At 41.1% G+C, this 754-nt stretch overlaps 1 protein-coding gene across 1 annotated transcript in view; it reads left to right on the top strand.

Annotated features, from left to right (window-relative positions):
• The first annotated feature begins 214 nt into the window (after window positions 1-214).
• The window catches only part of LOC143126093 (USP6 N-terminal-like protein), a 10,640-nt gene continuing 10,100 nt past the window's right edge, over window positions 215-754 (top strand). The window contains exon 1 of the mRNA XM_076288010.1: window positions 215-280. Within this exon, the coding sequence (XP_076144125.1) occupies window positions 215-280 (66 nt within the window). The remainder of the gene's footprint in view (window positions 281-754) is intronic.

A 754-nucleotide genomic window follows, 5' to 3' on the forward strand; every position in this document is an offset into this window, starting at 1 on the left:
GGGCGTCTGAGTGTGGTCTTTATATTTCATCCGGGCATCTGAGCGTGGTATTTAATCCTGGTATGTTGAAGAGTCTATGTTTCATGCGGGTGTCTGAGCGTGGTCTTTATGTTTCATGCGGGCGTCTGAGTGTGGTCTTTATGTTTCATGCGGGCGTCTGAGAGTCTTTAATCGGGTCTTTAATCCTGGTTTGTCCTCTTTGGCAGGTGTTGACATGAAGAAAGACATAGAGGTTCTGGTTGCAGAGGAAAGAGCAGCAATCATCTCTAAATATGATAAGGTAGGTGGCTGATGTGTTTACAAATTACAGAAATGTTTTTTAAATGGCTATACTGTATACTGTAAATGGATCCTACCCAAATACATACAAATAAACATTGGAATACGCGTTGACAGTAATTACACTTGTTCCTTCAGTTTCCATTTGTATGTCTTACTGTGTGTGCACATTTGTGCCTGTGTGTGTGTGTGCTGTCATGTCCACTCTCAGGAGGAGAAGTACGTTATTTTTCAGTCGCATCGGTAAAAAACGTGACCGCTGCTCTATGAGGGAGCCCAGGACCAAAAACAACGTGTGTGATAGAATGTGTGTGTTGGGGGCGAGGGAGTGCTGTGTTGTAATAGTAATAATAATAATAATAATAATAATAATACATTTCATTTGTATTGCACTTTACATTTCATAAGATATCTCAAAGTGCTGGTGTTGTGTTGTGTTGTGCTGTGTTGTGTTGTGTTGTTGTGAGCATGGCCT

The sequence above is a fragment of the Alosa pseudoharengus genome, unplaced genomic scaffold (genome assembly GCF_046254945.1).
Source record: "Alosa pseudoharengus isolate Yale_2024_CS ecotype anadromous, Long Island Sound unplaced genomic scaffold, YU_APseudo_1.1 YU_APseudo_1.1_scf_16, whole genome shotgun sequence".
Classification (NCBI taxonomy): Eukaryota; Metazoa; Chordata; class Actinopteri; order Clupeiformes; family Clupeidae; genus Alosa; species Alosa pseudoharengus.